Source organism: Camelus ferus, chromosome 22 (assembly GCF_009834535.1).
Source record: "Camelus ferus isolate YT-003-E chromosome 22, BCGSAC_Cfer_1.0, whole genome shotgun sequence".
NCBI classification, from domain to species: domain Eukaryota; kingdom Metazoa; phylum Chordata; class Mammalia; order Artiodactyla; family Camelidae; genus Camelus; species Camelus ferus.
Genome location: NC_045717.1, coordinates 7404326 through 7416708, shown reverse-complemented (window position 1 = coordinate 7416708; position 12383 = coordinate 7404326). Strand labels below are relative to the sequence as shown.

The 12383-nt window shown below is 33.6% G+C and overlaps 1 protein-coding gene across 9 annotated transcripts in view; it reads left to right on the top strand.

The window, feature by feature from the left end:
• The window catches only part of RANBP17 (RAN binding protein 17), a 275746-nt gene that overhangs the window by 19809 nt on the left and 243554 nt on the right, over positions 1-12383 (top strand). For all 9 annotated transcript variants that reach the window (XR_004314233.1, XR_004314237.1, XR_004314235.1 and 6 more), the window contains exons 5-8: positions 2026-2091; positions 7820-7924; positions 9352-9517; positions 12259-12332. Coding sequence is in view for 3 of the 9 variants with exons in the window: in XM_032465107.1 (XP_032320998.1) it covers positions 2026-2091; positions 7820-7924; positions 9352-9517; positions 12259-12332 (411 nt within the window). In the remaining 6 variants the exon portion in view is untranslated. The remainder of the gene's footprint in view (positions 1-2025; positions 2092-7819; positions 7925-9351; positions 9518-12258; positions 12333-12383) is intronic.

The window sequence follows — 12383 nt, the reverse complement described above, 5'->3', positions numbered from 1 at the left end:
ATATGAAATATTAGACTGTATTGCTTTTTTATTCATATTAAAATCCTGGTTAACAAATATTTGATCATCTAAAACTACAGAATGAGTGTATTTTTATCCCTGAGGGGATCTGCTCTGGGGCAAAGGGATAGTTTATTCAGTAACAGATGAGTTTTTCACCTTTGACTCGTACATATAATTTAGACTAACACAGTAAGTAGCACCCCTCTCTTGTCATTTACTAAGATCACACACAGCTTATCAAGAATCACTCGCATAGATAAGAATAGACTTCAGAGTTCTTTTAAAATAAAATCAAAGTTGGAAACTAAATGGAATGAAATCATTCTTATTGGCTGACATTTCTCAAGCTCCCTTTTCAGTGGCTGCTAAGTTGAACTTAATTTGGGCTTTAGTGTGTTTTTGTCAGTTTTGGAATATCAGAAGAAACTGAATGTTTTATCTTCAAAGTTTATTACAGTATCACACAAAAAAACTCTTGCTTTCTGGGCATATGACTTAACCAAATCTTGAGTCATGAGAAAGACAGTAGACTTAGTGTTATAATACCCTAAAATAGTACCACATGGTTCCTTTGGATATTAGCAGCTTTTGTGAATTTAGTACTAAAAATTATTTTAAGTTTGTTAAATTTTTAATGGCCTGAAGTTTTGTATATCTTCTTTTCTCTGTTATTTTAACCTATTGCTGCTATACTCCTAACATTTTCGTGCCTCCTTTCTACATATATACCCAGGGGATCTTACTGTCATCTACGGCAGTGCTGTTGAAATTGCTGGTCCACAGCAAGATAAGGAATTCATGTCAGAATGTAAATCAATGCGTTGCTTCCCTTATCAAGAAAGACTTACTATAAAGAAAATGCAGCTGAACTAAATAGTGTACCTAGTTGTTTTATATTCTGGTACAAACTCTTCTGTCTTGCTATGGGCCGGTACCAAACCATTCTTGCATTAGAATTGAGTTTGTAGACCACCAGCAGATTCACGGACCAACAGTTGGTCAGAGAACCACGCTTTAAGGAGCATTGGCCTGATGTACACAGAGCATGGATGCTTCAGTAATATGAAATCTATAGTTTAGTTCATAGAATTCAGATTGTGCTGAAGGGCCATAAAGAATTAGAATGGAAAAATTATGGATCTTTCTTTTTTTTTTTATTCTGAGGTAATTTGAATTTGATTTCACCTAGTGACCCAGTGTTAGTGGAATTCTGTGATAGTAAGAAGGAGTGACCAGCTGTAAAGTTAGGACTTGAAAACTGTATCATCTGTGTTAGTGCTTTTTAAAAATTATTACAGTTACACTTATTATTTTCATACTTCCAGTGTGATTTTACAGTAAGGTAATTTGTTAGTAATGTGCATATGAAATCTGAATTTTGATTTAAAGGAAGATTTTGAGACTAAATTAGAAGCTGACTAAATTAAAACCACTATACCATATTGATAGTCATGTATTTATCTACTGCACTGGACACTTCGGGGCCTTCATTATAGATACATAATAAATGCATACACATGCACCATTAAATAGTATTAAAAGGACCTAAATGATCTTATCTGATCTTAGATCAAGAGATTAAAATGAGTTCCTAAGCTATTTGTTATTTATTGAGTACATCTATCTCAGTAGCCTTCGAGCAAATTTATAGACCTAAAAATGTTTTTTGTTCATTCTTATTCATGGTCTTTTGTAAAAAGTGTTAACTAAACTGCTGTATTTTGAGGCTTAGTTAATTGCAAGTCCTGTGTGCTGAGAACATTTTGTAGAATATCATGCAGTTCTAAGGTAGGTAAGCTTTTTTTCCCATTCAACTCTGTATATCTAAATTTATCCTTCAAAAGATGAACTTGAAATTATTATTTGTGGACTTTATAGTGCTTTTTCTACATGTTTTAATAGCCCTATTTTAAGAAAATGTGATGTTTCAGTATTTAAATACTTGTAAATATTATCTGATATACACATTAAGAACCAATCATATATCTCCACTCAGGCTAAATTTGGTTATTTTCTCCAAAGGGCACTGTGGAACACTGCATAATAGGAGTAATGATCCTCTCCGAATTGACTCAGGAAATGAACCTGGTAAGCCTTTTTGTCTGCTGGTGACATGAAATTTGCCAAGTAATGCTGTTTCTTTAATGTAAAATCTTTGTGTGACATAAAACTCTGAAAAATCAAATCTTTTTTTTTTTTTGGTGGGATAATTAAGTATTGGAACACTTTCATTGTTATTAAAAATAATAGCAATAATACCAAGTACTACAAAGAAAGGGGACTAGATATGGTCCTTGCTCCATGGAATTGGAGAATTTTCCTTTATCCTCTGTATGTACAATAATATACTAACCAGAAGAAATAACTTGTATGTCAAAAAGATACAAACCCTTATTCACTTGCAGATGGAAGCCAAGCAGTTGGGTTGAATTGACTCTCAGTAATGGATACACAATAGGACTCATCAAAAACAAGCTACTTGACATTTTGTCACTTGGCAGCATGGGTTTTCACCTGTACAAGGAGGGTTTGCAGAAGCTACGCCTCTCCCTAGCCGTTATAAGCTCGGCAGCTGAGCACATCCTCATCTTTTCCTGTTCACTTTTGTGTTTAACGTGGTTCTTAACAGAGCAAGAGCAGAAGTTGGGTTCTATATGGAATGTTATAATAAATGGGAGTGTAGTGCTTATATTCAAGAACTTTTATCATCTTTTTTAAAATTGAAGTACAGTTGGCATACAATATTGTATTCCTTTCAGGTGTACAACATAGCGAGTTGACATTTACATACCTATGAATTGATCACAATGTAAATCTAGTAACCATCTGTCACCATACAGAGTTATTAAAATATTATCAACTATATTCCCTATAGTATAATTATGTAACTGGGACTTAGTTTATAACTAGAAGTTTGTGCCTCTTAATCCCCTTCACCTGTTTCTTCCAACCCCTACTCTCCTCCCCTCTGGCAACCACCAGTTTGTTCTCTGTATCTGTGAGTCTTTCTGTTTGTTTTGTTTTTCAGATCCCACATATAAGTGAAGTACAGTGTTTGTCTTTCTCTGTCTCACTTATTTCATTTAGCATAATACCCTCTAGGTCCATCCATGTTATCTCAAATGGCATGATTTCATTCTTTTTAAATGGCTAAGTAATATTCCATTGTGTATATATACACTACATATTCTTTAATCATTGATCTGTTGATGGACACTTAGGTAGCTTCCTATCTTGGCTGTTGTAATTAATGCTGCAGTGAACATAGGGGTGCATATATCTTTTTGAGTTACTGTATTTTTTCTTTGGATAAATACCTGGGAAGTGGAATTGCTGGATCATAGGGGTATCAGTGCCTGCTGAGGTTGCTGCTCTGGTGGGATAGGATGAGAATTGCTTTGGAGAAGTTGGCCAGGATGAGCAGATGGGGCAGGATAGTGGAATGCTGTGGCAGGATGCAGTGTTAGCCAGGTTGATTGAGATCAACAGAAATGGTGCCCTCCAGTGCTGGGTCAGCTAGGTGGAAGAGGAGTTTTAAAAGAGGCACCCATCAGCACTTCTGTCCCTGGATAAAGTTTTGCTAGATTCCTGGTTCACTGGCACCCACCTTAAGGTTAGTCAGTGAATGTCCTTATTGTATGATTCAGGTTCTCTTTAAGCTATTTACTCTGCACTAGGACTTGGAATGAGTGAGCAGAGTATTGGTTACCCACAGACCCCTGGCTCTCCTAGACATCAACCCAGCTGATTTTGAAAGCCAGCTATTATTGGAGCCCATCTTCCCAGTGCAGTTCCTCCAGCTGGGGAGCCTGACCTGGGACTCGGACTCCTCACTCCTGGGGTAGGAGGGATTTCTCCAGTTGTGATATTCCTTCCACTTGTGGGTCACTGCACGAAGGTTGTAGGTTCTGACTAGGCCACGGCTCTGTCCCTCCTGCCTATCTTGATGTGGGTTTTTCTTTATATCCTTACTGGTAGGAAATCTGTTCTGCTAGCTTCAGGTCGTTCTCAGAGATAATTGTATGTATAGTTGTAGTTTGGTGCATCCATAGGAGGAGATAAACTTATGGCCTTCCTACTTAGCTCTCTTGATCCAGACTTTCTTACTAGACTTTACTTTTCACCTTGAATGCTCTGTGTGTGTGTGTGTGTAAATATACATATACACACATACATATATGTATAAATGTATGTAGGGAGAGCTTGCATACCCAGGACCACTTGCCAACTCTGTTTGAAGTGACAGTATAGTTTCTGTGCATTAAAAAAAAAAATTACCCAAAAATAACTTTTTTTATTTGTGTTCAATCAGAAATTCGAAAATATTTCCAGATTATTGGAAAGATTTCTCAAATTTAAAATTCTCTTTTAATTTACCACAACTCTTCCCTAGAGTGTGTAAAGATTTCTTGCCTTGTATATGTATGTTAGTATGTCAGAAGAAGGACATATATGTATGGATGGATGGATGGATATTCAGAACTAGTAATAGTAGTCCCTGTGTTTGCCGGGATGTCATGACAAAAACTTTGGGTAATTCTATTAAGCTCTGTAAATACGTTTAAAGAAGTATAGCTTTCTTCTTTGCAAAAATATATTTTAAAATAATTTTAGAATGAATATTTCCTCTCATAAAAGTGGTATAAGAACCTCATGTACCAGTCATCCAACTTACACAACCATCAACTTTTTGCTAATCTTAAAACTAGCATTTTTTTTTTCCTTTTTCTACTTCATAGCATAATAGTATAAAGACTGCCCTGGTAGTGAGGGTTTGCTGTGTTTCAGTTATTACTGAGATTAGACTGGGTAATACGGAATTTTAATAAAAGTGTGATTTTATTATAGAGCAACCAAGTTTTTTTTAATTGGCTGCCTTAAACTTACAGAAAGTTTGTGAATACAATAGAAAGATGTATTTTTCTCAACCGTTTGATACTAAATTGCCGACATGATCCCAGAATACTTCAGTATATGACCTACATATAAAGACATTCTCCTGCATAACCACAATACAATCAATAAAATCAGATTTATATGTCTAGTTAGTATGATTAACGCTGACATTACTGTTATCTTCATACTCAATTCAAGTTTACCTGGAAACTCGAACCAGTTATCCCAGAAAGGAACCAGTTTAGAATCATGCAACTCTTTTTTTTTTTCCTACACATTTTATTAGTCTCCATCAATCTGGAAAAATTCCTAAATCTTTTCTTCACTTTCTTAAACTTGACACTTGAGACAACTACAGGCCAATTGTTTTGTAAAATATACCTCATTTTGGGATTATCTGATGTTTCCTCATTATTAAATTCAGATTATGCATATTTGTCAGGAGTATCACAGAAATGACTGTGATCTTCTCATTGGCTCCCCTCAGGAAGCACATGATTTGACGTGTAACATTACTAATGATGTTCACTGTGGTCACTTGACTAAGATGGTCTCTACCAGGCTTCTCCAGTTGTAGATTTATTCTTTTCCCCTTTGTAAATAAGTATTTTGTGGGGAGGTACTTTAAGACTCTGAAAATACCTCATTCCTCATCAAACTTTAAATTTATTCATTTATTACTTATATCAGTGTGTGTTCCTGGTTTCCTACTTTATTTAATATATTATAGGGTATTACTAACATTATATTTTGATGCTCACATTTTCCCAAATTTGACCAGTAGGAACCCTTTCAATCTAGGATCTCTGTTCATTTGACATTTACTCACCAATGTTTGAAGGTTTTCTTACTTTCTGTCACAAGGTGTTCCAGGCTTATCATATGTAGAACCAAGTGCCTTTTGAAAAAAGCTTCAAGATCTGAAGTGTGATTTTGGCTTGATATGATAAAAAATACATGGTTTCTGTGGAAACACTTTACTTAGCCTAATTTTATAGCATTAACAATTTCAACTAACATTTCTTAAGTACTTCTGAACCAGAAAGTAGGGATTTCTATAAAGCATAATAAAAAAGCAAATATTACAGTTGTCAAATTTGAGCCAGATAAATTCCCATCAATAACAGGATGTATCTTTTAAGAAAAAGATCTAAACTTGAGGTTTCCTAAAAGTTGAGAATTACATGTTACCTTATTTTTTTTTTTAAAGCTAAGGCTACTGTTTCTGGAGTATATTCGATGTATAATCATCAAGAAGTAAAATATTCTTTGCCTACAGTTTTGAGTCATAGTTTTACAGTAGAAAAGATGATACATTCCTCTCCTCAAAATACTGGATATCTAAATGAGTGACCCAAGTGAAATAAGTATGTAGGACTTGACAGTAACTCTGAAATAAGACCTGAATTTGTGTTTTAACTCTATTGCCTACTACTTTATATAACCTTCTTAATGTCTTTAAACTTACATATCACTCTCTGTAAAGTAAGAATGGCACTTTCCATGGGTCTTATTAAGATTAGGTAAGTTACCAGCACAGGTTCTGGTACATACAAATGCTCAGTATACCCAAGATTCTTCTCTCAGTGGTATGAGTATGGTGTGCCTGTAAATTTTAATTTTCTCATATGTGAAAAGAGAATAATACGTATCTCATAGGTTAGTTTTGAAGATTAGGGAAATAATATGTGAATAGTACATAAGTTGAAATTGTAATGCTTTAATGCTATTATTAATTTATATTAGGAGAAATCTTTTTTTTTATGTATTGAGGGAGAATGAAGACCAATTGAAGAAGAACTGGGTGTTTGATGTAAAAGAAGGGAAGAATGCTGGAAATGTTCATTCGAATCTTACATATTGGATAGAGATTCCAGTGACTACTTTGTATAATCACTGTGGCCTTCTGTTATGTTTCATATTTCTATAAGTAAATGTGGCATTTAGGTATAGACTAAATTGTATGATGGAGCTTAGGAAGTATCAGGTACTCAATTTTGAGCTCACCACTTTTTTCAAATATGTAAACATCAGCAAGGAAAACGGTTTATTTTCATCTTCCACATAGCAAAAGGAATGCTACAACAACTGTAGCCTGTGGTATTGATAATTGTTTGGGTATCAGGTTTCAGGTTTGTTTGCCATTTCCTAATGATAAATGGAAATATTATTGACATTAATAGCATAGTTTTTATCATACTATATTTTAGATTAGAGGCTCAAGACCTGGTCTTAATAAACTTATTCTTAAAAATTATTTATTAACTAATAAAATATTCAGAGGGAATATACTATTGCTTATGTAATAAGTCAAATTTCTGATTATTTATAATTTCTGCCTTGGTTTTTTTAGAATCAAAATATATGAATCAATCACATATCTGGTGTATATTGGAATATGTAGATTTCTATATCATTATTTCATTCCTATTCTTATATAATAAATATAATTTTTCTAGAACTGATTCAGTTTGCTGATTTACAGAAAGTTAGAATTTGAAGATTATCTTAGAGATTTCTCATAGGTAGAATATGAGGAACAGGGAAGTTATTACTTGCCTAATGTGAAATATGGTACATGATTTAGGAGTTAATAGTATGTATTGTTTTATAATCTATGTTTACATTGCCTCTGAAAGTATGATCATTTCTGATTTTTAATTTTGGGATCAGTGTAAGTTTGTAGAAAGAGCACTGTATTAAAACAGTCCAGAAACTTGGGTTCTAACTGTGGCTCTGCTGTTATTAGTTCTTTGATTAACCTTAAGCAAGTCATTTATCCTAGTAGATTTTTAAAAGCTCTTTTAACTATATATTTTATGATTCTTTAATCATTATTTTCATTCCTATTCTTACATAGTAAATTTTTGCTTTGGTGTTTGGTAAGTCTGGTTAAATAAATTCATCTTGATCTTTTTAGGTTGATTATTCTAGACCTTCAGCAAAACACAGGAAAATAGCTACCTCATTCCGTGACACTTCTCTCAAAGATATTTTAGTTTTAGCATGCTCTCTTCTAAAAGAGGTAAGTTACTGAATAACTCAGTATCATAGTTAGAGTATTTAGGAAATTTTAAGTTTGAAAAGAATTTCAGATGAATCTCCCTGTTCCCAATTCTGCATTTTGAAGAGTTATTTTGGACAATTTTGATTTAAGTCCAGTAGACTTGCACAAATTATAAAAGGTTCCAAAGAATTCACTTTTACTTAATACAGATGTAACAAAGTAGACTCTAAAGGGAATTTGGTAACTTTCTTTGTATAGTAGTTTAATTGTTTTCCTACTGCAAATTACTTATTGCAGAAGCTAATTGAGATTTAGTTTCTTTATTGCCCTGCCCATATTTAATGGGGTGCAGATGTACAATGAAATAATACTGAGTTTTTCTAATTCATCATTTATCAATTTTTTTTTATAGTTGATCCAAGGTAGTTGACTTTAATACTTTCTTTAGGAAGTAATATTTTCCCATTTGCTACTTAGTTCCTTATTGAATATTAGAGATAGTATGATTCATAATTGTATTGTGTTCTCTTGTAATATAGGGACTCCATCATGCTGCTCAAGCTTGTCAATTGGGGTAGTACAGCATTTCCCAAAGTATGTTCCACTAGTCACTAGTTTCTCCTTATTTCAGTTCTATGATATAGTATGGTAACTGTCACACTAGGCCAGACTGAAAGTTCCTCTGTTATTTAAATTTTTTTCTTTTAGTATGGAAAATTTTAATACATACACAAAAAGTTGGAATAGTATAATGAACTCCCTTGGACCCATCAACCATTTAAGCATTAACAACTTAATGACCAGTTTTGTGTCATCTCTATCCTTAACTAACCACTTTATTTCTTTCTGTGTTATTCTTAAACCACAATCCCAAAGTTCATATCATTTCCTCCACAAATATTTCCACAATGTATCCCTTGGAGACAAAATGTATTCTGGTTGTGTCAGAATGAACATTTTGAGGGAGTCAGGATTGTTCTCTGGATTCTTGTGAGTGTCCTCGCACATTCAGACAGCATTGAGAACCTTTGTTAGCTGAATGTGGGTTGTTTATGCATGAAGCTCCTTTATTTTTTTTTTGAAGAATATTATATTTTCAGCTTGTTCCAGTTGCTTCTTTGAACTAATGAGTCCTATACATTTATGCATTTGTGCTGTGTAAAGTATTTGTCCTAACGTGACTTCGTACAACTTTAGAAGATGACCTACAATATGCAGTTAAATGTGAAAGTTTTTATTCTCATTTTACAAGATTAAATTTGAAAACAGTCTATTACTGTTGATAGTGATGCTACTGTTTTTTCTAATATATATGGTAACATAACTGCAAATTCTTTTTTTTACTAATTTTAATTTGACATTAAAGAATTGTTTCAATTAGTTGAGTAAAACAATTCTAATTGCCATATTTCATAATGTTTTATTTAACTTTGAACCTTTTTTAGGTGTTGGCCAAACCTTTAAATCTTCAGGATCAAGGTCAACAAAATCTAGTAATGCAAGTGTTGAAACTGGTCCTCAGCTGCCTGAGCTTTGACTTCATTGGCAGTTCAGCAGATGAATCTGCAGATGACCTCTGCACAGTACAGATTCCAACAACTTGGAGAACAAGTAAGAAAAAAGTTGAGTTTGAGAGCTGGTCGGCATAAAAGGATACAGAATTAAGCAATATAGTTATCTTTATTTTTTTACTTGGCACTCAAAAAGTTCAGAAAAATTTGTGACCCAAGGTAGCTGCTGATATCCAATATTGAAATCTTTTCCCACTTTATATCATAGTAACTTCTATATTTTGATTTTGCTAAAAAAAGAAAAGAGCTCTGGAGCTGGAGGAAAACAAGTTTAGGGAGGAAAATGAAGAGTTTTGTTTTGAAATTTTCAGTTAAACAGAGTGGGAGAGGATATAACACTTGGCAGGAGATATTAACATATTTTTCAAAGTTATAAAGAGGATGAATTAGAATAGCTAACTTAGCAGAATTGCAATTTACTTTCTTATGGAGAGGGATACCAAAAAAAAAAAAAAAACAAAAAAACAAACTCATTTGCTGAAAGATGATGGCAGTAGGGTTTTCCTGAAGTTAGACATGGGCAGTGGCGCTAGAAAGACTTGGTAAAAAGTCTATATTCTGCACACATTCCCTTGGGGTTTTCTCTGCTACCTGTGCAGCTCTGTGATGGCCTTTTCCCCTTTCTTCCCCATATGCACTTCCCTCTTGACTCCCAAGACCAGAGCTTTTTTCCCTTGGGAAATTAAACTGGAAAGTTTTCACATTCAGGGGTATCAAATACAGTAGAGAAACACCATACATCTGGTAACATCAGAGACTAAACAAACAATTAAAAGGGACAGTATCCTGACAGTGGTGATGAATCGATGAACCAACAAGTGTAATAAAAATTGCACACACTAAATACACACACATACATACATACATACATACATACATACATACATATAAAACTGGGAGAGCCAAATAAGACTGATGGATTGTATCCATGTGCTTTCTTGATTGTGCCTTAGTTTTGCAAGAACTTACCATTGCAAGAAACTGGGTCAACAATATGTGGGATCTCTCTATTATTTCTTGCAACTGCATATGAATCTGTAATTATCTCAAGAAACTTTTTTTTAAAAAGGAAGAGTTAGTAGAAAGAGAGACAAAGTGAAGAATAGAAGTAAATTTCAAAAAGGTATAATTAATGTACTTAAAAAGATAAAAAAAGGTCTTTCCTGAAACACAAATAGGATATTGTTTCAAAAACAAAAGTTCAGAGAATATTCCAAATGTAAAAGACGGTTGCCAAAATAAAAGTCAGTAAAAGAGTTGGAAGATAAAGTTAAGGAAATATCCCAGAAAGTTCGAACAAAAGAAGTAAGAGAGATTTGATAGGACAAAAAAAATATAAGAATATTAGTGTATGAAACTAAGTGACTTGTCATCTAACTGATAGAAGTTCAAGAAAGAGAGGACAGAAAAAATAGAAGGAAATTTGTAAATAATACCAAAAAACGTTCTCAGCACTGAGACAGACAAATTTTCAGTTTGAAAGATTCCATAAGTACCCAGCATAATGAATGCAAAAAAACAAACAAACAAAAAAACACTGAGCTTCCTAACAGGACATTTCAAAATAACAAGGATGAAGAGAAGATCCTAAAATCTACCAGAAGGAAAGTCACCTATGAAGGATCAGGATCAAGAATGTTATTAGACTTCTCAATAGCAGCGCTGGAAGCTAGAGGACAGTGGAGTAATGTCCCCAGACTTCTGCAGGAAAATTATTTTCAAACTAAACTGCAATCATCAAGTATATGAGAATAAATATATGTTTAGACATGCAGATCCTCCTGGAATTTATCCTTTATGTGCTTGATGTCAGAAAGCTACCTGATTTACAAGCCAAGAAAATAGAAGATACGGGGTTTGGGAAAGGGGAGCTTCAACTCAAGATGACAATAAACAGACGTAAAAAGCAGATAATTATGTAGCAAATTTAGGAACAGCCAGTCCAAGTTGAAGAAGGCTTTGGGAGGTAGCGGTGGGAAAATGGAAATGATAGGTTATTTGATGCTATTGATTATGTGGGAAATGACATGAAGAGCATTTTGCAAATCTGTGAAAGCATCTCGAAAGAATTAGTGACATCCCTATCTGCACAACTAAGCACAGAAAAGATGCTATAATTAAATCTAGGGAGTGTTAAAAATGTGGTATAATCACAGTACACTCCTTGGCTCAGCTGTTACATTATTTGCTATAGGTAATGTTAGAATTGATTTAATCCCAAATTGTTATTATTCTGATTGGATTTTTGAGAGAGGGTGGAATATGGAAAGAGTGGTAGGAGTGGAGGGATGAGTGATTAGACAGCTAAAGCCTCACTGTAACAGGAATTCATTTGAGGTCTAAGGTAAAATAGTCAAAGAAATAGTAATGTAGCATGTTATTTGGAAATATATGTAAATACAGCTGAGTTGGAAGTTGGCATGGTGTAGTACAGCTGTTCTTTACTGTATATTTTTTAGTACTGTTTACTTTTTGATATTATTTGAATGTTTAAATGTTTTTATTACTTTAATATAAATGAAAATAGTAAGTTTCTCTCAGAGCTGTAGATGCTACATACAAATATGAAACATCTTAGCTATTTGATTTTATCTCTGTATTATTTCATTTTTCAAAGGAAGATAGCTAGGAATGAAAAAGAAATTAAGCCTAACTGGGAAGAGTGGCCACATGCAGAGGTCTTGAAGTTCTTGGTTTGTATGATAACGTCTTACTATGTTAAGATCACTGAATTAGAAGTAGCGGTGTTAGTTTTTTTTGGTTTTTTTTTTTTTTTTTCAGTTTTCCTGGAACCAGAAACATTGGATCTTTTCTTTAATTTGTATCATTCACTTCCACCACTGTTATCTCAGTTAGTAAGTAAAACTCATTCATTATTTCATTAACTAGTACCTGTGATATTTATC